Source organism: Budorcas taxicolor, chromosome 11 (genome assembly GCF_023091745.1).
Source record: "Budorcas taxicolor isolate Tak-1 chromosome 11, Takin1.1, whole genome shotgun sequence".
NCBI classification, from domain to species: Eukaryota; Metazoa; Chordata; class Mammalia; order Artiodactyla; family Bovidae; genus Budorcas; species Budorcas taxicolor.
Genome location: NC_068920.1, coordinates 34055872 through 34080147, shown reverse-complemented (window position 1 = coordinate 34080147; position 24276 = coordinate 34055872). Strand labels below are relative to the sequence as shown.

The 24276-nt window shown below is 41.4% G+C and overlaps 2 protein-coding genes across 2 annotated transcripts; one reads left to right on the top strand and one right to left on the bottom strand.

Annotated features, from left to right (window-relative positions):
• The first annotated feature begins 261 nt into the window (after positions 1 to 261).
• Positions 262 to 13366, top strand: BTNL2 (butyrophilin like 2). The gene is made up of 9 exons (XM_052649780.1): positions 262 to 340; positions 2161 to 2508; positions 4707 to 4988; positions 5550 to 5570; positions 8993 to 9340; positions 10443 to 10724; positions 11393 to 11497; positions 12559 to 12614; positions 13343 to 13366. The coding sequence occupies exons 1-9, from the start codon at positions 262 to 264 to the stop codon at positions 13364 to 13366; spliced, it is 1545 nt and encodes a 514-aa protein (XP_052505740.1).
• Positions 13367 to 16300: 2934 nt separating this feature from the next.
• LOC128056937 (butyrophilin subfamily 1 member A1-like) lies at positions 16301 to 24276 on the bottom strand. The gene is made up of 9 exons (XM_052649763.1): positions 24198 to 24276; positions 23290 to 23637; positions 21048 to 21329; positions 20525 to 20692; positions 20129 to 20149; positions 20008 to 20034; positions 18641 to 18667; positions 18405 to 18431; positions 16301 to 16962 (listed from the first exon to the last, which is right to left on the bottom strand). The coding sequence occupies exons 1-9, from the start codon at positions 24274 to 24276 to the stop codon at positions 16301 to 16303; spliced, it is 1641 nt and encodes a 546-aa protein (XP_052505723.1).

Genomic DNA, 24276 nt, shown 5'->3' with positions numbered 1-24276 from the left:
CCCAAAGATCTTTTCATTTCAATCAGAAATCTACCTTCAGTGCCTCAAATAGCATAAAGTACAACAGTGTAAGTAAGAGGTTGGAAATGATGGATAAAAGCAGAGAAAGGGAGCCAAGCCCATTTCATCCCTTGATTGTGGAAGATGTTAATGTTGCTTCCCTGTTACATCTCCATAACCACTGGAAACCACAGAAGCACTTGTGTATTACAGCCACATTTAGGTACTGTTGTATTTTCTCTTGTGTTTACCCCAGGGAGGATGGTGGAGCTTCCTGGATACAGCCTGTCTGGTGTGTTTGCCTCCTTCTTCTTTATACTTCTCAGCATGAAGCAATCAGGTAGGATGCTCTTCTTCCCTTTGCCATATATTCCCGTGTCTCAGAAGTCCAGTCTGGATGCTGACTTCCGAACTCAAAAGAGCTAGTATAATATTAAGAGTGGGGATCCAGGGGTCAAAGCCCTTGTGTTCCACAAAGACCTCCTTCTCCTCCAGCTGTGTTGTGTTTGGAAAGTTACTTGAATACCTTCTGCCTTAGTTTTCGCATCCTTAAGATAAGAATAACAACCTAACTGTATCTCATAGGCTCACATGGGCTTTAAGATTAAATGAGGCTGTACATGAAAAACACTTGAATCAGCACCTGGAACATGGTGAGTCATTCATCCTCCTGCTTCTATTCAGGATAACTCTTGCAGGGCAAGAAAAGGGGTTGCTTCTTACCATAAATTAAACAGTGTAAAAATATTGGAAATAAACTTGAAGGAGACTTTCAAGAAATGGGCTTGGAAATCTCAGTAGCTGAATTTTCTTGGTTGAAATATTGTAACTTGAAAACAGATTGTGAAAATTCAAAGTCAGTGGGTAGCATCAGAACCCCCAGTAAAATGCAGGATGACAAAGTGGGAAAAATGCATGGCACAGGACATTGGAAATCACAGGGTCCAGACAGAGGCTTCCAGGAGCTATATGATGTGGTGAGGCTGCCCTCCTCTCTAGTGATGCACTTTTCTAAGCTGTAAAATTCACCCAGGCGGCACAACTTCAGTTCTAGTGTTATGTTCAGATTTCATGAACACAGAACACCAGCAGACATCCACCTATGTTCCATAGTGAGCACCATCGACTTGATGCTGAACAGCAACTCAACAGGATGAAGTTCCTTCTTAGGAGTTTTGGATCTGCACAGAGAAAGTGCAACTGGCCCTGGAATATTTTAGGATGAGAAAAAAAAAAAAACATAATATACATGACATGAAATTAGGAAGTATAGGAACATACAGAATTATGAAACATCTCTTCAATTTGTAGATAACAAAGAAGTCAAACATGACTTAAAATTTTATTGAAAGGCTTGAACTCTTTATACTAATCACTGTCTTTAATCTGCCAAAAATATCCTTGTAAAAACTGCATTTTACATAGCCCTAGTAATTGGAATCTTGCCTGTTTCAGAGGAAAACAAAAAAAATCCAGTTCATTACTTAGGACAAGACAAGAACAATTCTGAAAAGCTGAAAAATCTTTTGAATAAATCTATTACCGAAAATTTAGGAAAAGTGATTACAATGTCAGCCACTAAAGCGAAATTGTTATTGCTCAGTTGCTAGGTTGTGTCTGACTCTTTTCATCCTACTGAGCTGCAACATGCCAGGCATCCCTGTCCTCCACTGTCTCCCTGAGTTTGCTCAAATTCATGTCCATTGAGTCAGTGATACCATCCAACTGTCTCATCCTCTGTGAAATTACTAACTATAAAATAAGCCACTAACTAATATAAGTTTTCAGTTAGAAAATCAGTTTACACTTTAACTTATTTGAGAATAAAAGCAGTGTAGAGATGGTAGTTGTTAATCTTAAAGATGAAGAAACTGAGATTGCAAATCAGTTTCTCGAGAATAGTGGGTTTCTCTCTAAATCACACAGCTGGTAAGTGATAGATTCAGCACTCGCACTCAGGTTTTTGAACTACATGCTATTTTCAGTACACAAGATCTCTGTAACCACCAAACATACCATAATGGCTGGATTTCTTTAAAACATTGCAAATAAACCTTTCCTCCTCCAGGTGCCTCCGTTTTGATAGAGTAGACATCCCAAAGCAATCGTGTTGCTCCTCCAGGTGGCATCTCCCGATTCCTCTGTATCACTCTTTTGTAGATGACTTTAGAGTGACGGGTTCTGCCCATCCTATCCTGGCCATGGTGGGGGAAGATGCCCTCCTCACCTGTCAGCTCCTTCCCAAGAGGACCGCAAAGCACATGGAGGTGAGGTGGTACCGCTCAGAGCCCAGCACTCCTGTGTTTTTGTATCGGGATGGAGATGAGGTAACAGAGATACAGATGGAGGAGTACAGAGGCCGGGTAGAGTGGATAGAAGACGGCATCACCGAGGGAAGCGTGGCTCTGAAGATTCACAGCCTCCGGCCATCCGATCACGGGCAGTACTGGTGCCATTTCAAAGACAACAACTACCTTGCAGAAACCAGCCTGCTACTCCAAGTAGCCAGTGAGTATCTGGGAAAAGACAGAGACTCTAGAAGGGGAAGTATATTAACTTGCATTAAGCTCATTTTCAGTTGAACAATTCTCTTTTAATCATGGAGGCAATTGCTGGTGTCCAGCCTTCTGATTCACTTGGAGGCAAGTGGTTCTGTAGGCTTTAAAGTGAGCTCATTTATAAACAATTTCCCCGAGTTTAACTTACACAGTTTTGGCTATTCTTGAGGATTATTTAAAATTGATGACACATAATCATTAGCAATTTTGCTGAAGCAAGAATTCATACCATACGGGTTAGTGTGCAAAGGCAAGTCAGCTGCTGTGTGAGCGAGTCTAGTTGACAAGCCCCGCATCTCTGTTCTCTGCTGCTGCTGCTGCTAAGTCGCTTCAGTTGTGTCCAACTCTGTGCTCAGCCTCAAATACACAGTTACTGAGATGTGAACTCACTGTTTGAGTAACGCTGCCTTCAGCTAAAAAGCTAATGATGAGACTGCAGAGGTTAAGGACATTGTGCTTTTATGGAGATTATGGATACTAGTGTTCAGTGAAATTGGGGCTCACAGACAATCTGGGGACATACCCACTGTGAGTGGCAAGGACCCGTACAATGCTTTTGTGTTAGCAAAGCAGGAAGGGGTTGGAAGAAATAAATTACACTGAAGAAAGGATCGCTCTGCGGAAAAACAAATATTTGAAAGTAATCAAGCATATGGTTCCCTGGCAAGAGTAACTACTTCATGTGCTAAAGAGAAAATTGCTGTTGTTATCTAGTCACTAAGTTGTATGTGACTCTTTTGTGACCTTGTGGACTGTAGCTTTCCGGGTTCCTCTGTCCATGGGATTTCCCAGACAAGAATACTGGAGTGGGTTGCCATTTCCTTCTCCAGGGGATCTTCCCAGCCTAGGGACTGAACTCACATCTCCTGCATTGGCAGGCAGATTTACCTTTACCACTGAGCCGCCAGGGAAGCCCAGAAGGAAAAATTAGGCAAATCCATTTACCTTATCAGGAATATTGTTCTAAGGAGAATTTAACCTCTGTAGCTGATGCTGCTCTCTTCTTTGCTCCCCTATGAGGTTGATCTCCAACACCTTCTTTTTCTCAACACCTATGTGTGATTATTACTGTTATTAAGTTCAAGTTGACTCAAGATGGATGAAAAGAATCCACAAACTTCTGAAATAAGGAGTGGGGACGGCCTGTACTAAGGCATTTCACTTTCAGGGGCATCTGAAAAGAAACCATGCGTTTTCTAAGGCTCTGGGTGAAGAAAATCGGTCTCTGTTCTCAACAAGTGGTAGAGACAAAATTGTCATCTATGAAAAATAGAATCCCCTTTGTTTGGGTTTGAGAGTTGTGTTGAATAGAGTTGTTCCATGGAATGGAATACTTAGATACAGAAAGTCCTCATGAGACTTCCCATTTTGTATACCCCAGGTTATCTGTTTTCTCCCCCAGGTCACAACCACCAATGAAAGGAATGGGAAGAATATTCTTTCTGGAGAAGAGATCTCACTTTACAGTAAATATTCTATTTAAATTGGAGTCAAGATATCCTCCAACATGTCCAAGTGCCTGACCCAATAAATATTAAGATGAAAAAGGCAAAGTCTGTGGCACAAGGGAGTTCATGAGCAAATTGAAACAAATCTTAGGTTGCAGTGCTAGAGACAGAAGCAAAATGTCATTATATAACTCTTATTTTCCTGTCTGAGTCTGAATGAAAATACTGCTCATATGCTAGAATTTAGCACCCCACTCCAGTACTCTTGCCTGGAAAATCCCATGGATGGAGGAGCCTGGTAGGCTGCAGTCCATGGGGTCGTTAAGAGTTGGACATGACTGAGCAACTTCACTTTCACTTTTCACTTTCATGCATTGGAGGAGGAAATGGCAACCCACTCCAGTGTTCTTGCCTGGAGAATCCCAGGGATGGGGGAGCCTGGTGGGCTGCCGTCTCTGGGATCGCACAGAGTTGGACACAACTGAAGCGACTTAGCAGCAGCAGCAGCAGCAAAGATCCAGACTAAAGGTATAAAGTGTATATGAGTTCGTTTGAATGGGAGGAGGACTTTGGGCCACCTTTTGCTCCCCGGAGCCTTGAACTCCTGCTCTCTCCCTATGAGCAAGGTCACTGGACTCCCAGCTCTGTGATTTGTGCCTCCATGGGCTCCGGAACTCAGGGCTCTGTCTTTCTACCGCAGGTCTGGGGTCTGACCCTTACATCCACATGGACGGATCTGTGGAAAGTGGACTCCAGCTTGTGTGCACTGCAAAGGGCTGGTTCCCGGAACCGCAGGTTTCCTGGAAAGACATCAAGGGAGAAAATTTGCTGTCTTTCTCTAATTATAACTTCCAAGATGAAGATGGCTCGTTTTATGTAGAAAGCACTCTTGTGGTCAGGGATGCCGCTACAGAGGCTGTGTCCTGCTTCATCCACAACCCCTCACTCGCCGAGGAGAAGGGCTCAGACGTCTCCATCCCAGGTCAGTGCTCTACCTCTAGGATCACGATGCTCCCATTAGTAGGAAAGGTTGAAGGGACTGTTCTGTAGCACCTAACTTTTTTAATCAAGAAGGGTATCTAATATTTAGTAATATGCATTGTGTGTGTGTAGGTTAGTTGCTCAGTCATGTCTGAATCTTTGCAACCCCATGGACTGTAGCCCGCCAAGCTCCTCTGTCCATGGAATTCTCCAGATAAGAATACTGGAGTGGGTTGCCATTTTCCGTCTCCAGGAGATCTTCCTGACCCCGAGTCTCCTGCATTGCAGGTGGATTCTTTACCATCTGAGCCACCAGGGAAGCACCAATATTCATTAAAAACTATAAAACATTTATGGCTGGAGATATACACACCATATATATACACTATATATAGTATTATATATATATGTATATACTATAAATATATAGTTTAAGTTATTTAAAGCCAATAATCTTTAAATGATTGGAAATGTCTATTTATAGATAGATATAATCTTTATCATTTAAATGGTCCATGGGGGTTATTTTCAACCATTAAAATTATTCTCATTCTTTTTCCAGAAAAACTCCAAACAGAGCTGGGTAAGCAGAGACGATTGGTGTGCATGACTGTACATGAGCCTCTGCCCTCCCTCCACCCCTGAGGAAGGCGATGCTCCCTGGACAAAGCACACACAGCGAAAGTGACACCTCGTGACCCAGATGAGAAACTGGGGCATGATCTTCCCAGGTCCCAGCTTAGTACAGGAGGGACCAGCAAAGTGCAGTCTCACGCAGGCACCTTTACACTGCATAACCTGCCACTTTCCGTGTCCGTGGGGACCCCCGAGAGCCCCAGACAGATGCCTAAAATGGGTGCAGACGGAAGCTCTGCCCCGCTGGGCGGGAGGAGAGGGAGTGTGTAGGGGACGGGACGGGACAGCTGGTGTGAGTTTCTGGCGTGAGTAAGCAGTACTGTCGTGATAACTGGAGGTCCTCACCCACCCACACCTGCACCCTCTCGCCCTGCTATGGTTTCTGCACCTGCTCTTCCCCCCAGTGGGCCTGACCTCATCACTGTTGGGAGGAAGCTGTGACTTTCCTAGGTGCAGCCTGGGACCCTGTGCTCCAGGTGGTCATTTTCCTCTTTTTCTTTACTTACTAGTCGGACTGCAGATATTATTTTATGGTACCTAAGATAAGTGGTTTAAACGATAACCAACGGATTTTTAAGCCTCTTTCAGTTTCTCCTTTGATGCCTTGTATTTTGCCCCCTTTCCTCCTTTCTGTGGCCTCTTCTCTGAGCCCAGAAAGACGTCTGCTACCTACCTGCTACCTACCATTTTCTCTTTCCATCGATACCCTGCTCTCCTTTAAGTCACCTGCTACAGGAACATGTGTGAATGTGTGTGTGAGTGCCTGTGTGCACGTTAGGTTAGTTTAAGCACACTTCTCAGCCCATACAGGAGTTTTCAAGGAAAAATAAGGTGGAGAGCACACCCAGTCTCTGCCAGAATCTAGTGTGATACTTTGGACACCTTTGGGCCATAAAGATAAAGAGAAGGGCCTTGAGACAGTCAAAGGTAACTCCATACACTGATGAGATAAGATAACTCTGTAGACTGTGCCCCGATAAGCCTTACCTTCCAACTCAAATACCTTCCCTTCTGGGGCAGGCAGAAAGCTTGATGGGCAGAGCTTGTCAGTTACAGCTCAGAAAACCGAGCCAGTGTTGGGCAGGCTGACCCACATCTCCGTCCCTTAGGGAGATCCTCTCATTTCTCTGAGTTATTTGAATCAAAATGACATGCTCCTTTGAGACCCAGCACACAAAGTACAGTCTGATGTCCTGTTGTTTCTAAGTGGTGCATGCCTTCTGGGACCAAAGGTAAATAAGATGAAAAGACCAGAACTTCCCTTGGCTCTGCCCTCAGGAGCCTTGAGGATGAGCTGGAAATAGAGAGGAGATCAGAGAGTTCAAAGCCGCCACTGTGTTGTTAGAGCTTGTGACTTAGAGCTCAGAGGCTGCTGGCAAACCAAGATTTCTATAAGAAATCCTGAAACTGAAATCCTAGTTCCTACTCTGGCAAATGTTACTGGTTATAAAAATAATAACTAATTTTTTGAAATGATAATCACATGCCCAGCATGATGCTAAATGATTTTTGGGAATTATTTTCCTTTTCTTCCAATAATTTAAAAGGTGGATAGATTTATCATCATTTTACAGTTGGGAAATAATCAATTTTAGCTCTTAATTATCAATCTCTGGTAGGGCAATATAGTTTGAGACTTGATATGTACCACAGCTCATGGATTGGAGAAAAAAAAAAAAACCCATATATACAACAGAGATGAGGAAATAGTCTGCTTTATTACTCTAAGACACACAGATGGAGAAATAGCAGCAAACTAGCTTTTTTCCCCCTTGACTTCTACTTTTGTGTTTAGAGTTTAACAGGTACATATAAAGTAGAAATAATATGTTTTAGGTAAAATTGCAAAACAAAGCAAACAACATGCTGGAACTAACTGGGAGACAAATTTTATCAAGAACAGAACAGAATAATCTGAAAATTAGAATTATGTTTCTAGAGAAGTACTTAGAAGATTACCTAAGAAAACATAATGAGGACAATTTGCCTTTGATCATTGATTCCTCACCCAAACAAGCAACACATTTATGCCTGGATTTCTATTATAAATTATCATTTTGTTGTTTAGTTGCTAAGTAGTGTCCAACTCTTTGCAGCCCCATGGACTGTGGCCCACCAGGCTCCTCTGTCCATGGGATTTTCCAGGCAAGAATACTGGGCAAGATTCTAGGCAAAAATAACATTATAAGATCATTATAACATTTTTCAAGGTCACCCGAGAACACTGACTAGTGTGTGTTTAGAGCCTCACATATGTGGGACCTTGGGGGCACTGAAATATGATGACTGGATCTGACTTATAAGGTATTATAAAACAAGCTAGGAGGATTTCTTCATATTTCATTACTAAAAAGCCACCTTGTTTTAATTTTGTTGCCATTATCAAGGTCTATAATGGGATTGGCTCCAATAACCTCAGATCTTGAATCTCTTGCCCCACTCACACTTCATTGCTATCAGTGTAATCCTTTTTATATGAATTACTTTTTTTGAAAGTGAAAGTGAAAGTTGCTCAATCATGTCCAACTCTTTGTAACCTCGTGAACTATAAAGTCCATGGAATTCTCTAGGCTAGAATACTGGAGTGGGTAGGCATTCCCTTCTCCAGCGGATCTTCCCAACCCAGGGATCAAACCCAGGTCTCGCAAATTGCAGGTGAATTCTTTACCAGCTGAGCCACAAGGGATGTCCAAGAATACTGGGGTGGGTCACCTATTCCTTCTCCAGGGGGTCTTCCTAACCCAGGAATTGAACTGGGGTCTCCAGCACTGCAGGAGGATTCTTTACCAACTGAGCTATCAGTTTAGGGAAGGTTTAGGAAGTTATCAGGGAAGGTTTAACTCAGGCAAACCTTTTTATTTTGATAGTGACATATATGTCTTGTAGTATAAGAAACTGATAAAGATTTTAAAATTAAAAAAAAAAATAATAATAATAAAAAAAAAAAAAGAAATAAAGTGTTAAAGCACTTGCAAAAAAAAAAAAAAAAAAAAAAGAAACTGAGAACTACACAGATTAAGAAGTAGTTTAAGGTCATGCAAATTTGAAATGATAAAATGTTAATTTGATTTTAATTGCAAAATTATTTTCTTATGGGTTTATAAACTGAATGAGATTATAGGAAAGGGCTGCAGGTGTGGGTTTAATTAGTTATAATCTTCAGACGGAACCATGGGATGGTTCTGCCTTGCACAGGGGCAATCTCTATCCTGATTCCACCAAATCTCCACCTCTGTAAAGGATAACTTTGAACCTTAGGTACCCCCTGGGATGCCCCGGGTCCTAAACACTACCTGAGATGTTCTTGCGGATGATACTGTTTGCTCCAGTTCGAATCTTCCATTGTGTTTTGCCTGCTGTATTTAACAGCTTCCTTAAAAGTGATTGGACCTTCCCAGCCCATCCTTGTTAGAGTGGGAGAAGACATACAGTTAACCTGCTCCCTGGCCCCAAGGACTGACGCACGGAGCATGGAGGTGCGGTGGGTCCGATCCCACCGTCATCCTGCTGTTTACGTCTATACGGATGGGGCCCACGTGGCTGGAGAGCAGATGGCAGAGTATCGGGGGAGGACTGCGCTGCTGAGTGATGCTATCAGTGAGGGGAGGCTGACCCTGCAGATAAATGATGCCAGGACTTCAGACGATGGGAAGTACCAGTGCCTTTTTGAAAAAGATGGGGTCTACCAGGAGGCCGATTTGGATCTGAAGATCATAGGTAAGGATTCTAGACAGATGTCCTGAATTCAATGTCTGTTCCTACTGTTTTTAACCTGCTGGGTCCTGGATAATTTCTCTGGCACCTGAAATTTTCTTAATGTCCATTCACTCATCAAATGTACAGTAAATTCTCCCACGTGCCGGAGCTATCATAGATACATAACGTCCACAGACTCAAATGGACCAGACCTAATTCTTTGTGTGTAGAATTTGTGTCCTTCCCAGGATCTCCATAAAGTGGCCATACCTCTAGTGAAATATGAGATTCTTACTCCATAATGACACAGGACTCATTATTTCAGTGTGTTACTAAAATATTGGGAAAGATGTAGTTATTAGGAAATATGGTAATTTGAAGGTTAAACTGTTGGGTTGGCCAAAAGTTCGCTCAAGTTTTTCCATCATGTCTTAACAGAAAAACAGAAAAAATAAACTTTTTGGCCAACCCAACAGATCCACCACATAAGAAAAAAAATTAAAATGTTGACAGTATTGGCAGGCATGGAGGAGGAACGAGATCACTCCCTGCATCATTATCTCCCTTTGTCTATGTTTGTGGGTGAAAACTGATTTTTCTAAGGTTGGCAACTGCCATTGAGGACATTGCCTGACTCACAGATAATCTGTTTCTCCCAAGGGTGATCTATCCAAATTAATAAATATGTTTAGAAAACATCCATGGGAGCACAAGTTAACAAGTTTAATGAGCTTCATCATTTTCTGCCATTGGAAACATGTACTTGTAAGATTTTGTTCTTTGAGAATAGTCTCTTATCCATTTTTCTGGCCATGTTGACTCATGACCTCGTCAGAGTTAATTTTTGGGGTATAGAAGAATAAAAATTGGATTTGAAATTTATTGCATCTCTTAATCTGTCCCAGAATGATTTTAGGAATACAAAACATAAAAATATGCAAACAAAAGGAAACAAAGGCTCCAGCTAGTCTCATTCCTAAGTGGCGTATAAACTTTGCTTACCCCTATAAGCTTTGCTTTCTGCTCCAAGCCTCTGAATCCCTCTCTCCCCTCGCAGTGAAATCACTGACTATGTAACCACTTGCAGAGGCTCTCAGTTGCCTTCCTTGATCTCTATTCCCAGGTCTGGGTTCTTCCCCTCAGATCTCCATGGAGGGACTGAAGGATGGAGAAGTAAAGCTAAAGTGCACTTCAGAAGGCTGGTTCCCACAGCCCCACATGCAATGGAGGGACATGGAAGGAAACACAATACCATCCTTTTCCCAGGACCTGACTCAAGGCAGCCAGGGGCTATTCCACGTGGAGGCATTTCTACTGGTCACAAACAGCTCTGTTGTGAATGTGACCTGCTCCATCAGCAGCCCCCTTCTCGGCGAGGAGAAAAAGACAACTTTTTCTACTTCAGGTTGGTGATTCCATGTGCTCCTCTCAGCTTTGTGAATTAAATACGAAGACCAACCGAGACTTACTCATTTTACTGCTTTTCTATTTTTTTTCCTTTTCTGATGAAGTCTACTGCTATCTCTTGCAAAGCTGGTCTTCAAGACATCCATAGATTCTACTCTTTTGAGCTTCTCCCTGAAATCCCCGTCTAAAGCCATAAGGTTATATGGTTATATCATCAGCTACTAAATTCCAAGAATTGACTCTATCATCACTGTATCTACAATCTCTTTTTCAAGCAAAAACATTGACATCCCTTCCCCCTGCCCCTCATGACAGGTTTTCTTCCAGATTAGAAATTAATTTTCCATAGCACCATTTTCATGGCTGCAGATTCGGTAAATTTATCTTTTTGCCGTTCTTGCTGTTCCAGTGATTGTGGTGATGATAGAGTTGGAAAAGAGAAGGGGGAGAAATGTGTGTGTTTCTGAGAGGAGCTAATGGGAAAGCTAACATGAACCTCTAGTCTCTCCTCGGCTTCTGCAGAGCAAGAAGAAACAGACCAACTTTCTTATGGACAGGACCAATTCTCATCCTCCTCTCCAGCCTAGGAGCCGCTCAGATGAGAAGAACGATCCTGAAATTCTCCCAGTTTCAGGATTTAATGTGATTCTGGGCCTTCCATTTCAGAGTCCGGGATGATTTATTCACAGAACATACTGCTGATTTGGGGATTGCTGCTTCTTCTTCTTGTTGGAGTTGTAGGCTTGATCTGGAGGAGAAGCTGCAGAAAAGGTGAGTTAGAACAGAAACAGCATGGAACAGGCTTTGCGGTGGGAACCTTTTCAGCAGACACTGAAGCACAAAGGCATCCAGTGGATATTCAGTAATTAATGAAACATGAGAGTCCACAGCTTACATGCGTGTAATTGAGGATCAGTGTTGAATGAGATCAATTTACAGTAATAGAAGCAAAAAGAATAAAAGATAATTTAATCTCCCAGTGCACATTCCCAGGTGATCTAGTGGAGGGAGGGGAAGAAAAGAAAATGGCATAGACATCCTTGCTCTGAAGCTGAGACTTAACTGGATTCTGTCAGCATGAATTGATTTCACTGAGATCATTAAAATACGATGATTTACTTATTGGTTTTCCTTGCTCTGAAGGAAGGGCTTCTCATATACTGGTGATTTTGTGAGCCCCAGAAAGTTCTTCCACTTTAAATTTCTTAAGTCGTCGTACGTTTTTTCCCTGTTTGGATGTTAATATCATGAAATTAATATTTTAAAATATTCCTATGTTGGTTGTTATCAGAATGGATTTTCTTTCTCTGCAGTGAATGAGACATTGGATTCAAAAACAGCTCACCCAGAACGAATCCTTTCTGAGGGAAACAAGCTTGTGGCCTACAGACAGTCAACAGCCAGATGTCCCGCAACAATTTGACGGCCTCCTTCGCAAGCTGGGATGGGAGGGGCTCGTCTCAGGAGTGTGGTACTGAGAGGCGGAGGTTAGGGATAGGACAGGATAGGCCTTGAGTGTTGCCAAGGACAGCATCTCTGTATTATCTGAGAATGAGCTGGGGCGATGGGTTGCTATGGATATGAGTACTGGGCCATTTCCTCTCCTCTAGGCCTCCATTGCTTGAAGATGTCTCTAGGGCAAGTTAGAATCTCCCTTGACTACACCTCTGGAGGTCTCTCCTTTTATAACTTGAACAAGTGCCCTATTTATGGTGCATGAGTGCTCGGCTGTAAATTTTAGCACTGTGCCACCTGGGAAGCCTTATCTATACTTCCCCAGTTTTCTTATCTGAAATTCTGCACCCCCTTCTTTCTTTGATCTCCTAGTGTAGGTTCTTCTGAATCTTTCCTGCACCCAAGGATTCTCAGCCACACCTCCCAGGAGAACAATTACCGCATTCTGGAAGCCAGGGTTATATTCTAAGTCCCAGTTCGTTCCTCTTTTCACCAACTACTAGAAGGGGACTGAACACACTCACTCACTTACCTAATCAAGAGGATTTAACCTTACTCTGGTGTCATATCTGACCTGGAGGCTTATCCTTTCTGTGAGCTGTCATATCCCAAGCTTTTTAATATCCTGCCTGCTGATCACAATCTGATATCTGATAACAAAAGACCTTTAGAAAATCCAATGGAAAATGCAGCTTAGCCTAGAGGAGGAAGTGCAGGGAACAATCAAGTATTTGATTTGTGTCTCTAGAAGAGTAACAATTATCCCAATGGGACCGAGAAAACAAAAAATACAGTTAAAATAAGGAAGAGAAAATACAGCTAAATGTAAGGGAGAAAATCTGATCACTAAGATATAATCTTGAAAATCCCATGAAGTGTGTACTTTCTGCATCAAACTTTTTCAGAAAGTTAATTGAGAGTGTGGAGTGAGGAAATTTTTCAGAAATACTAGTCCAAGAGGAAAATGTGTTATGTGTCATGTATATGAAAATGTCAATTTTAGTTTTCGAGTGCAAAAGCACACAATTTAAAATTAATACTTATAAACAGAAGCAATATGTACAACACAAGTAGTAAAATGCAATGGAAATAAAAAATGTTTTAAGTCACAGTGAATTAAAACAGGAAAGCCACACACAGGAGAAGAAGGAATGTGAAAAAATAAAGATTTGGGAAAAGTCTTAAAATCTGAAGTGAGACTGAGGGACACCTGCAAATGACAGCCTGCACTTTCTAAGAAGGCTTTCACTGTCCTTTGGAGATTATTCATCTGTGACATTCTGGAATTTTCTCTTTGGGATCATGGGTTTTTTTCCCCCATATTTAAACTCAAATTTATATTTGGAAGTTATATACTGTAATATTTTAGTATGTAATATTATTCTTTCACAAGTATACTCACACATTTTATTTAGCTTAAAAAATTTTCCAGTTGTGGTAAAATACACATTAAATTAATCATTTTAGTCATTTTGGAGTGTCTAATTCTTTTTGTTGTTTTAACTAAAAGGGAACCAAAAACCACAAGCAGTTTTCAGGGCTTTATTCAGACTCTGATTTTACAGTTTCTTAAAGAGAGAAATCTCAAGGGCAGAATGCAAAATGGGAAAGATGCTATCACAAAGATGAGAAAGATATGTAATTGCTGAAATGATGCCTCAAATCTGAATTCAATTAAAATTAGGAAGGAATGTAATCAAAGTGTCTTTAATTTTCCTATCCATTAAAGTTTTGTTTAAGGAAAATAATAAAGTGTCTAAGATATTGGTATTTTTTCCATTCACAATATGTGCAACCATCATTAGTATTCAGTTCCAGAATATTTTGATCCAAAAGGAAACTCCATCACCATTAAGCAGTCATACCCATTTGCCCCTCCCTCCAGCCTCTAGTCCACCTTGTTTCTAAAAATTTGCCTATACGGGGTATTTCATATAGTTGGAGTCATAAAATACTGTGCATAGACTTTTGGTGTGTCTGTATTTTTTTTTTTTTTTACTTAGTATGATATTTTCAAAGTTCATCCATGTTGTCAAATATTCCAGTACTTCATTCCCCCGTTTTTTCATTAAAAGATTTTATTTTTTAAGAGTTTTTTTCCCAGGTTTACAGCAAAATTGAGTGGAAAATCCAGAGTATTCCCATATCCCTCCCCTCTCACACTTTGGTTTCCTCTATTATCAACAATTTGCATTGGTGTGGTGCATATGTTTCAACGTATGAACCGAAATTGATACAGTACTTTCAGCTAAAGTCTAGGGTTTGGTTATGTGTCATACACACACACACACACACACACACACACACACAGGCTTTCCCGGTAGCTCAGAGGTAAAAGAATCTGCCTACAATGTAGGAGCCACAGAGGATGAGGGTTCAGCCCCTGGGTGGGGAAGATCCCCTGGAGGAGGGCATGGCAACCTACTCCAGTATTCTTGCCTGGAGAATCCCATGGACACAGGAGCCTGGTGGGCTAAAGTCCATGGGGCCTCAGAGTTAGACACAACTGAAGTGACTTAGCGCACAGGCACACACACACACACGCACATGTCATTAAAATAGGGTACTCTGTGTGTGTGTGTATGACAACAGTGAAATATCCCAAACTGAACCATTGTCCCTCCTGGTCCATGCCACTCTTTCAATATCATTGTACTCACTCTGTTGCTACCCCCACATGTCTTCATCCAGCACATCCATTTGATTATGCCTATTAATATATTCCCCACCTTTCCTTTGCCTCTGTCTTGCTTGTTATTCAAGCCCGTCTTTTTTTGTAAGTAAAATTAATATTCTTGGCTCTTGATTTATTCTTCTTAGATTCAAATACTGACTGCCACTTAGTGGCTGTGTGTTAGGGAAATTTTGCTATGGAGGTGTACCTTCCAAGAGAGACTGTTAAAGGGACTTGCCACTTAAAGATCTGCTGTAAGGGAAGAAAAATTTAAGGGGTCTAAGTTGATCTCGTCTACTGTCAGAAAGAGAAGGTTCATTTAATAGGAGAAGCTCTTATTTTATATTCTTAAAGAAGTAGACTTTGTAATAAATAGCAGGAAAAGGCTTAGGTTCATTAAAGGCAAAGGGAAAACCCTCAAAAGTAGGAAGAACTGTGTCAGAAAGAAACAAAAAAGCCAGCATTAACAATAACTTTTTCTTCATGAAGGCTGAGGATGTTTCTTCATTCTTTTGACAATTTTTTTTCCTCTGAAAATATAAATTGCAACATTCATTTCTTTTTTATTCACATACAGTTTTGAACTTGCTGATCAGTAAGAACTTGTTTAACAGAGAGGAGAGGGGCTCTTCCTTCCCAGAAGGCTTGGTCTCCTGTTGGAATGGTTTTACAGCTATTTATCAGTCTTCTCCACACCTTGGCAAAGTCCAACTTTGGGAGGTAGAGGACACTAAAGCCTGAAGAAAGGACAAGCTGAGCTAATACCTATAAAAGACTTGAGTAGATTTCTGTGTGTATCTCCAACAGTAATATTTAGCTGGTACCCTCCCCTTTAAACATCACTCCCAACTCCGTGGCTTCCCAGGCGGCTCAGTGGTCAAGAATCTGCCTGCCAAAGCAGAAGATGCAGGAAATGGCAGTTTGATCCCTGGGTCATAAAGATCCCCTAGAAAAGGGAACGGCAACCCACTCCTGTATTCTTGCCTGGGAAATCCCACGGCAAAGGAGTCTGGTGGACTGCAGTCCTGCGGTGACAAAAGAGCTGGACACGACTTAACAGCTAAAGAGCAACAACAACCCTCCTCCATATTTGATAACAAAAATAGTGACAACAGAGATTTTCACTTTAAATGTAGCTTTAAACATCTTTACTTCAAAACACAGTAAGTACTAGAACTTAAGAAAGGCCCATATGTTTACTTGGAGTTTCCTTGTGACAAATCATTGCTGCCCACATCAAGTACTTCCCCAAAGATAACACTAGAGGAAATCCCCCAGACATTTTAGCTGTCCATTTCTCTTTCTCCCTCTATCGCTCTTTGAAAGGGGTGGGGGAGAATTTATCCCTAATGAGAACGACCTACTCTTCAAGAAAGACAGCTTTCTTGAACAACATACCTGTAAGAAGCCTGAGCAGAGGCAGCGGAGGTGCTGACATTCACTTCTTATAACAGAGAGTTAGCTTCTTGGGGGAGACTTGTATCACAACTACTTAAATGAGTTAGAGAGGTCTTTGGAGAAGAATCGGGACAATTCTCAGGGTAATCTGAAGTTGAGCAGATGGTCAAAGATGCGCCAGTACCCCGAAGGCTAAAATAAGGAAAAAGGGTCCCACAGAAGGTGATGCCAGTAAAAGAATAGATGTGGGACCCGTCGGCCATGTTATAAAAGGACAGGTTCCCAGCTTCCCAGTCCAGGAAAACTCCTATCCTGTGGGGCTGCTGCCTAAGTGATGGAGAGTTTTTCTGGGAGTTGGGAAATGTGACTTTTCCTTCCTCATGTACCAAAACCCAAAAATTCTTCTCTGGAGTTTCTACAAACCAGCCCTCTCTCTTCGCTGTCTCTGAGCAAATGCCCAGAACGCATCGAGTTGCAGATCCAGCTTCTGTCCTCGTTTTTACTTCTACCTCCCAGTATTGTCTGTTCGTGTCTCTCTGGGTGAAGGACTTCTCACCCAGAACACTGAAGATGCCTTCAGAATCCCTTTGCTCTTCATGTGTTGAGGCATCACCGTTCTGGGAAACATTATTTTTTAAAGAAATGTGTTGCTTGTTCTCAGATAAGACGAGGTTGGGGTGAGCTGTTTTCGGATCCAGAGTGAAAGCCGCTGCAGGTATGGAGAGGAAAATAAAGGTCATTCCACAGTGGAGACTGGTTGGCTTTAGGAAAGATGCAAATTATGGGAAAAGGAGGATGGATAAAAACGAGAAAAATGGAAGGTTAGATAAAACAACATATGTTCTATCCTATGTTCATCCACAGGAGACATGTGATGTGTAGATCATAGAAGGCCAGAATGAATAGGACCTTGGGTAGCCATGTGTTCTAAACAGGGTGAGAACACTTAACCAAGAAGTCTGTCTCATCTGAAAATCCCCAGGGTCATGTCTTTCAAGTTGGGGCTTCTCTAACCTCCTGCTAATGCCAGTTGCTTTACTGCTTGCTCTTAATAATTAAGACATGTCTCATTTCCAATCACAATGTACTCACTTTCATTTAAGTTTCCTTGGGGTCATTTTTCTGTGAGATTAGGTGATAACCAAGCCATCTATAGTACTTCTCTTACACTCTTATTATACTTTTAATGGTTGAAATCTCAGGCTCTGTGGTCAGAAAGATCTGAATTTGAAAATTACTCTTCTTTTAGTACTGGCGATCTTGAAGTTACTTTGCTTCTCTCAGCCCCACTTTAATCTCATGAAGGTGTACATAATTATGATGCCTCAGCACAGAATTACTGTGAGAAGACAATGAGATAATATGCAGAGAACTTAGTACTATATTTTGTCCATGATGAACACTTGGTAAATTTTAGCTTCTGATGATTATAGTAACACTATAGTAATAGTAGCAATAGTATAAATACTAGTAGTAATGAATCTGCGTCTGGTCAAATCAAACATCTTCAATAATTAAAATTTTTCTCATAAGAATGTGTATGGGAATGATTAGAATATATTTTAATTTTTGGAGGATTAAATTAACTAGGCAATGTTTGTGGATACAGGGATATTCAGAGTGAATAGCAAGCAGTAGAAATAGAGAGTTGTGATTCTGGGAAGATTCTAAGATGGTCAGGGCCCGTTTTCCCCTTGCACTGAGATGCAACAAGCCCTTCTCTGTCTCAGATGGAGTATTCAGCAGGCTTCCTTCTGATTGAACTGCTCTCTTTGACATGAATAGATCAATAGCAGCACTTAAGTCTCAGAATAAATATAAATTCCTCAAGGGAATTCCTTGAATCCACCATTTTTTCTTCATGGCAATCTCTTATTCCTCATAATGCATCACAGTTTGTACATGCACTTTCCATAAAGTCAGAGATCAAATCCACTTTAGTTACTAGGCACTAAATAAATAGTTGTATAATTTAATGCTGAATGAGTGAATGATGTCAGAAAGGTAAGAAATCTAGTAACATTTCTGCGTTAGATTGAGGTGAAAGCCATGAAATGAATAACCAGTTAAGTATTGCTGCGAGTTTATACAAATAGTTTCTCAACTGTATAGAAGAGATTAAGTGAGACAAATAATAGTAAAGTAACTCACCTGCTTTGAATTGTTCCTTCCTCCAGTCTAAAAAGGAAAAAAAATCAGATGGAAGAATATGCCAAGTGCATGTCCTCTGAACTAGTGAGAAGCTTCTCCCTTTATCCCCCCTTTTTTTCGGATTCCTAGATTCAAAGTAAAATCTCCGGAGGATAGCTTCTATCTGAAAAATGCTCTGAAAATGCCTCACGAAATCCCAAAGTAGCTGAAGCCCCAAGACAATATCAGTTACTCACCGGCATATAATTCAGCTTTTCTCCAGTCTGAAATAAAACAAAGGCATTAGATTCTCCCATTTACAGGACCATCACTTCATGAAGTGAAAATCTGAGGGTTTACCATAGTACAGTATGTTTGTGTTTATGATCTCAATGACAATTCTGATGTACCTATCTTCTTTTACATCTCCAGTTTTATTTCTCACATTTTTCACATTCTACATCTATGATAAAATATGCAAGTTCTTTTTTTTTGTTTTTGGTTGGGGAGAAAGAAAAGGTAGGCTTAAGTTTAGAGAATATATTGGAAAGCCTAAAATTTTGTGTGCTGCCTTGATACCCTTGAGCTTCGCAGGGTTCCAAATGCCTAACAGTTCTGCTCCAGCTCAGATGGTAAAGAATCTGCCTATAGTGCAGGAGACCCAGGTTCGATCTCTGGATCAGAAAGATCCTCTGGAGAAGGAAATGGCAACCAACTCCAGCATTCTTGCCTGGGAAATCCCGTGGACAGAGGAGCCTGGCCGGCTACAGTCCGTGGGATCACAAAGAGTCAGACACAACTTAGTGACTAAACGACAAAGGACAACCTGCTCTCACTACATAGGTGCTCTGCTGCTGCTGTTGTTGCTGCTGCTGCTGCTGCTGCTGCTGCGTCGCTTCAGTCGTGTCCGGCTCTGTGCGACCCCAGAGACGGCAGCCCACCAGGCTCCCCCGTCCCTGGGATTCTCCAGGCAAGAACACTGGAGAGGGTTGCCATTTCCTTCTCCAATGCATGAAAGTGAAAAGTGAAAGTGAAGTCACTCAGTTGTGCCCGACTTCTCGACCCCATGGACTGCAGCCTACCAGGCTCCTCCATCCATGGGATTTTCCAGGCAAGAGTACTAGAGTGGGTTGCCACTGCCTTCTCCAGATAGGTCCTCTAGCCATCAGGAAAGTCTCCCCTCTCAGCTAATTTCTCTGTTGGCCAAAACAGCTGAACCTCACCTGATTTTCAATCTAATAAATTTCACCTCCCTGTCAGCCTGCACAATTAATTAAACAAGCCAATTGCATACTTCCACAGAAACAGGGTCACCTCATCCTCTTGTCACTACAAAACCTGCCTCCCACAGACCTTGCTCTATTCGTTCTGCTCCCAACTGCGACCTCCACGTGCTCCAGCATGGCACATGGTGTCTTTCTCTCCCAGGATGAGAATATATATGTGAGGATATATGTGTTTAAAAAATTGCTGTAATTTGTCTAGTGTTGGATATCATGTGGTTGACCATTTTATACCGTTTAGGGTAGCGGGTCCCTCTCTCACTAACAAGGTAAATAGAAGGCAACTGGAAGAAAAGGGCCAATGAGAGGGTTTCCCCAACTATAACAACAGCATAACTCACCTTGCTGATATAATTCTTTCCTTCTGGCTGAAAAGGAATAATAGTCTGTGAGATGCCAGACATAGAGCATACAGTAAGGACTCTATCTCCTACGTTAGAGCAATGGAGATGGAAAACTTACCAAGCTCTCTCTCAAATGATTCTAAAAAGGAAAAAAAAAAATGGGTTTAACAGAAAATATTTTTTAGACTATGTTACTAGGCCCAGATTCTAAATGCTACTTCCATGTATCCAGAACAACAAAAAAAAAAATCCTTTGAGAATTATCATTATGACTATTAAAAAAAATAAGCTCTATCTATGCCTATACCAGTGATCTTTCCCTCTCCAATGGACTCAATTATAATATATTTTTTCTCAGGAAGTTCTTGAGCTCCATGTTTTGTTGGAGGTCTTGGGGCTCTGACTCATTCTTACACATATCTCTGCATTCCCCAAAGATGCCATCCGCATGCACAGCCATGTTAACAAATCTGTAAAGTCACATATCCCCACCAAGTCTGATGCCCAGTTTTACCTTTAGATTTACTTTCTTTCTCCTTTTCTTCCTTGACTTTTGATAGTTTCTTCTTTCCCTGTCGTTCTTTCCAGGCCAAATACACAATAGCACCAGCTGAAATCCCAAGTATCACCAAAGTCACAGCAAATGCTGCCTTCCAAGGAGAGGGCCTGGGGAAGAAGGATTCTGACACAGGATCCCCAAAATCTGGTTAAAAACATACACCAAGCAAGCCTATCCCATCCCATGTGCTAACTGTCACTTCCTTGTATGTGTGAGTGTGTTGAGACACTCAGTCATGTCTGACTCTTTGCAACCCTATGGTCTGGCGCCCCGAGGCTCCCCTGTCCATGGGATTTCTCAGGCAAGAATACTAGAGTGGGTTGCCATTTCCTCCCTCCAGTGAATCTTCCCAATCCAGGGATCAAACACACATCTCCTGTGTCTCCGATTTGCAGGTGATTTTTTACCCACTGAACCATCAGGGAAGCCCGTATCCCTTCCTTACTCCTCTCCTATCTCCCAAATGAGCAGCACTGACCTGGGATAAAAATGGTTTCCACTTGCTCTTGTCCAAAGAAGGGGTTCTTCATGGAACAGGACACTTGTGTCTTTGAGCTGTCTCTCACAATGAGGGATGCCTCAATCTGAAACAAGCCATCATCATCTTGTGTCTCGTCCTCAGAGACAGATGGGATCTTCTCTCCCTTCACATCTTCCCATTGCACTTCAGGCTGGGGAAACCATCCCTTGCCTGTGCACTTCAACCTTATTCCTCCATCTTCTGGACCCACCAAGAAAACGCGAGGACCAGAACCTAGACCTGGAGAGGAAAGTCATTCATCTGAGACTTGGAGAGATTTTTTCCAGATGCCCCTCACATTTCACAGCTACGCCAGTGGAGAAAGATGGACAAAGCACCATAGTTCTCAGCGGATGGAAGGGGGTTCTTTTCTTTTCCCATGAGATCAATAGTTATCTGAAGTTAAAAAGGTAAAAGAGCACTGAAGCTGATTCTGCGACTTGTACCAACGTCTGTCCTATCTCCTCTACACAAGCATATCTGCAATTGGCCATAGAAGGATAATAGGGAAGGAGCAGAGTAAAATCTGTCGATGTTAAATTCTTTCAGAAAAAAAAATTACTGTATCTATATCACATGTCTATTTCATCTGCTGCTTAAATTGAGGCTTCTCATAGTCACTTCCTTAAATAATTTCCTTTTCCAAATTTTCTTTCTTCCTCTGAGTAAAGCTTACCTAAAAGATGAAGGTAACAAGGTAAAGTGAGTCCATGAAAGAGTCAAGATGCTTTAACTTTTCCACTCTCACTCCTTTCTTGCCCTTCCACTCCTCCTCCTCCTCTTCAGCTCTGCATGGGCTGGGTCTACTCGCAGATTCACATAACCGACACCCGTGTTAAAATGTAACACTACCAGAATACTAGATGAATCCACCATGTCTTTGAGAGTGATGACTGTTCTGACTTCTAAGACTATGTATTATTTGTCTTTATAAAACTTCATATCATAAATATGGCTCCACCATGTCTGGCTCAGTCCTATTCAACAAACTGCTTCTAAAAGATTGGACTTGTCTTCATACCCAGAAGTCAATAAACTAACAGGAAAGGTACTGAAAAATGCTGTCGTTTGCATGAGGTTATTTCCATAACTATGAAAGCTTTGGCCTCTTACCGGGAGGATATTAAAGTGAGATCACAGTAACACGACTCAGGAGAGTTTGTCGCTCTTTCCTTCAAGACCTAATGGATTAGACTTTTCCACTAAAGTTATACACAAAGAAGAGGAGAAAATGAGTGTATAGATAGTTTGACAAGTAGTAGTAAATGAGAGTATTAATTTAAGGTAAATCTAACATATTCAAAGAATGAGGAAAACTTTACAACTAGAAAAACAATACATTTGTCTTGGAAGAGAGTATAAAGCTTTAGAAATGGAAATACCAAAGAAATAGACAGATAAATCATTATAACCAGATAGAAAATTTAGACTTATGCTAGTTACCCATAAGAAGTTTATGGGAAGCAATGTACTGAACATCTGGTGGAGATTTCCTACACTGTTCACTATTGGTATGGAGATTAGTGAACAGATACATTACAAAAAAGTATTTTGAACTTATCATGAAATTTTATACCAAAAATATGTTTCTATAGATGTGAGATCTAAATGTAAAAAGCAAAACAGACAAACAAAAAAGAGATAGAAATGAACTACTACAACTACATTCAATGAACTACATACATAGGAAGACCTCAAACAATGGTGAACAAAAGACAAAAAACCACAATAAAGCAGACATAAAAGAGTCCATGCATATGAAATTAAAAAACAAGCACAGCAAAGCAGCAACTCAATCTACTCTGTCAAACCCTCATTTCCCCCAAACAGTGCCTTTGGGACTGGACCACTAACACTTCCAGTTAAGCCTCTGTCCATGACAGTAGCCAACTGGGATTCTCATCTATGGGAGGAATGGTACATTTTGCTAATCACGGTGCTTTACCTCAAAATATGTGAGGAGAGACATGGAGGGAAATAAATGATCTATTTTTATGATAGATATTTATGGAAATCATTTGTTTTTTAAAGTACATCACAATAAATGCATAAATAGATTAAGAGGATTTGAGGTTAAATTCAGTGCCTAGGATGTTGACACCTCCAAGGATACCTACTTGTTGGCTCTTGTTCACCATCCTCCTCCCCTAATCACATACAGAACACTTACAGTGATCTGTATTTTCTGATAATTACTCACCTATCACCTTTAGCTCCAAAACGGCTTCTTCGAAATCAGTTCCTTTTTTAAAAAAGCACTTGTACATTCCATTGTCTGAGACCCGGAGGCTGTGGATTCTCACAGCTACTCTTCCCTCGGTGATGTAGTCTTTCACCAGCTCGGCTCTCCCTTTGAAATCGACTACTTGTTCTCCCACCTGCTCCATTCCATTCTGATACACAAACACAGCCTCTGAGAACTGGTTGCGAAACCACCGGATCTCCATATTCTCCACGTTCATGGCTGGGTGCACACGGCAGGGCAGCACCGTGTCTGCACCCAGCATGGCCACGATGGGTTCCGAGGGGCCAATCACCAAAAAGGAATCTGTGGAATGGAGTCACAAGTGAGAAGAATATTGCAATACCCTGCCTGTGCCTTTTAGAGCACAGCATCATCACAGGTCCCAGAGACCCATGGGCATTCTCTCTCTCATTAACACAGCAAAATTTGTCACACATATTCAGGCTGAAGATGGCAGTGAACAAGACAAGGAAGATTTCCACCCTTGTGGAGCTCAGTCAACAGAGCGATTGCATATTAAACAGATAATTTTTAAATTGCAATGGTAGTAGATTCAATGAAAGAAGATGGAGTGCAGGAAAATCATGAAGCTAGAGTTTTGGCAGATTTTGGGCATCAGAAATGCATTCCTCCAGAAATTGAGATCCAAATGAATTAGAAGGCAACAGAAAAGAAATTCTACCTGGTCCTCACCTCTAAAATAATAGTGATTTATTTCCCCTTGTGTATGGGCAAATGCATTATTGTATCAAAGCAAAAGATTTGGAATTAACCTAGGTCTATAGGAGACACAGCAGAGTGGTTTAATGATGCTACTCAGAGGGTAAGAGAATCCAGGTATATAAAATATAAAGTATTCTTACCTGAGCCCCTCATGGACATCTGGAAAAGCAGGACCAGAAAGAGGTCTCTAAGTAGAGAGAAGTCCGGGGAACACACCAT